Source organism: Octopus bimaculoides, chromosome 2 (assembly GCF_001194135.2).
Source record: "Octopus bimaculoides isolate UCB-OBI-ISO-001 chromosome 2, ASM119413v2, whole genome shotgun sequence".
In the NCBI taxonomy this organism is placed as follows: domain Eukaryota; kingdom Metazoa; phylum Mollusca; class Cephalopoda; order Octopoda; family Octopodidae; genus Octopus; species Octopus bimaculoides.
In genome coordinates, this window is record NC_068982.1 from 125,889,736 (window position 1) to 125,892,153 (window position 2,418).

A 2,418-nucleotide genomic window follows, 5' to 3' on the forward strand; every position below is an offset into this window, starting at 1 on the left:
ATACATACATACATATATATATATACATACATACATATATATATATATACATACATATATATACATACACATATATACTTTCAGATCAATCATGTGTAAACCAAATAACGAACGGCTGTCATTGTTTAATTGATTCTCTCAAACCATCTACCAAATACCGGATCCAGCTTCAGGTGACAGCAGACGAAGACGAAAGTCCTCTGAGTGAAAGTGTCTCTGTAACAACAGCAGAGGAAAGTAAGATTTTTTTTAAAAATCATATTCATTAAAACTTCCACTTAATAATGTTCACATAACTAAAACTCTAACAAGGATCTGTACATGCCAGTGTTTTTTCTACAGAACTTAAATACATATAACTGTAAAACCTTAAAACCGATGCACAAAATATTTGTTATTACTACCTGATTACTACCTGATTTAATTATATTAGTGAAAGCCGTATTGCAGAATTGGGTATCGGTAAGTATTTGATGGCACAAACTACATACAGTCATACGTGACGCACCCCAATTTTAGCAGCGCATATTCAGGAAAAAATGCTTTAGCGCATTAAAGCTTATGGGAGGCTATTTAGCATATAGGGCCCGGGGGTATTTTTAAGACATTTTTCTGGAAAAATATGCGTCTTATATGCGTCAAATACATTGAGTTCAGTTATCTTCTTTGTTGGTCATAAACTTTTGTAATTGTTTGTTTAACAGTGACTTAAAAATTTTGGCACAAGGAGCAAGAATTTCGGGGGTGAGTCGATTACATCGACCTCAGCTTTCAAATAATACTTATTTCATTGATCCTGAAAGGATGAAAGGTAAATGTCGACCTTGGCGGAATTTGAACTCGAAACGTTAAGATGAAATGCCGCTAAGCATTTTGTCCGGCGTGCTAACGATTCTGCCAACTCGCCGCCTTAATAATAATAATAATAATAATAATAATAATAATAATAATAATAATAATAATAATAATAATAATAATAATAATAATAATAATAAATGCCCGGATGCAGTTTCGGCTTCTGATCCTAATTGATTGGAAGTGTTATCATGTACATTGTTTTGTCTTGGTATAAAAGATGAGCTACACCAAATATTCTGCTTAATACCACAGATTTGCTTGTCAGTTGTTTGACCTTAACCAGTTGAGCATGTCCCTTGGTGGCTGATGATATGTGCATCTCTGATCATGAGTAGAAGTAGTGGGGGAGCATCATAGCCATGCGTTGAGAGGAATTCTTTGGGGTTTGAATAATTCACCTTTGGAAACATGGGTGTTTTGCTCAACATCCTGAAACAAACCTTATTCAGGTTTCATACCCATATGAACACCATCCACAGCCAGTCACTGAGGAAGAGAATGTACCATCTTATGGGATTACGGAATACATACAGACAAGCAAATAAATGCTAACCGACTAGACATTGTGATCAAAGACTTAAAACAAAAGAAAACATACCTGTTAATTGATATGACTGTGCCTGCTGATAGAAACATCTCAGCAAAGGAATTTGAAAAAATGTCGAAATATAAGGACTTTGAGATGTCTAGGACGTGGCAATTAAAAACCAAAACTATTTCTGTTGTTGTGTGTGTGTGTGTGTGTGTGTGTGTGTGTGTGTGTGTGTGCCCAGAGAATAATCAAGAGAGGTACTGAAAATTTTTTTTGCCAGATCCCTGGGAAATCAACAATCTATAAGTCTCAAAAAATTGTGTCGACATCAACCGCCCACATTCCCAAGAGGTTTCTATCCATCTAATATATACGTGCCTTAGGTCTCTGGTTGAGACCCGGTCGGAAGATGAAATGAAATGCAATTCTATCGGAAAATGATAACAATAATAGTAATAATCTTTTTAACTATCAAAATATGAAGTAAAATGCCTGTGACATAGACATGCGATGCCTCTTTTTAAACACTTCGTTAAATACCCTCGCAGTAATTAAGTTCCCTCACCATAGCTACAAAACTAAATGCTCCAAAAATAGCAGTTACATCTCTGTCAGACTACACATCGTATCGCCTAAAGAAAAAAACCCTGAAGATAAGACATATAGAATAATATAGCGCCAAATATATCCAAACGATGAGGTTGTCACGACTGGAACGCGTTTGATTGTGTTATCTCAAACGACACTGACCTGGGAGTGAAACAGCATAATGTATATTCTAAGGGAAGCAACTAAAAAAGTTCAGAATATATTAGAGTTACTTCCCTTAAAGAGATTGAAAGATTTTTGTAATTTAAAGAAAGGAATAGACAAACACTTCCCATCAAACTGTCAATCAGTATATTTCAAAGTCCCACTTAGAATGATGGGTTTATATCTTGAAATATGTGCATGTTTGTGTGTGCGTGTGTGTGTGTGTGTGTGTGTGTGTGTGTGTGTGTGTGTGTGTGTGTGTGTGTGTGTGTGTG

At 35.5% G+C, this 2,418-nt stretch overlaps 1 protein-coding gene across 2 annotated transcripts in view; it reads left to right on the plus strand.

Annotated features, from left to right (window-relative positions):
- Positions 1 to 2,418, plus strand: part of LOC106871214 (uncharacterized) — a 33,424-nt gene that overhangs the window by 8,306 nt on the left and 22,700 nt on the right. For both annotated transcript variants that reach the window (XM_014917562.2, XM_052965584.1), the window contains exon 5: positions 85 to 237. In XM_014917562.2, the coding sequence (XP_014773048.2) occupies positions 85 to 237 (153 nt within the window). The remainder of the gene's footprint in view (positions 1 to 84; positions 238 to 2,418) is intronic.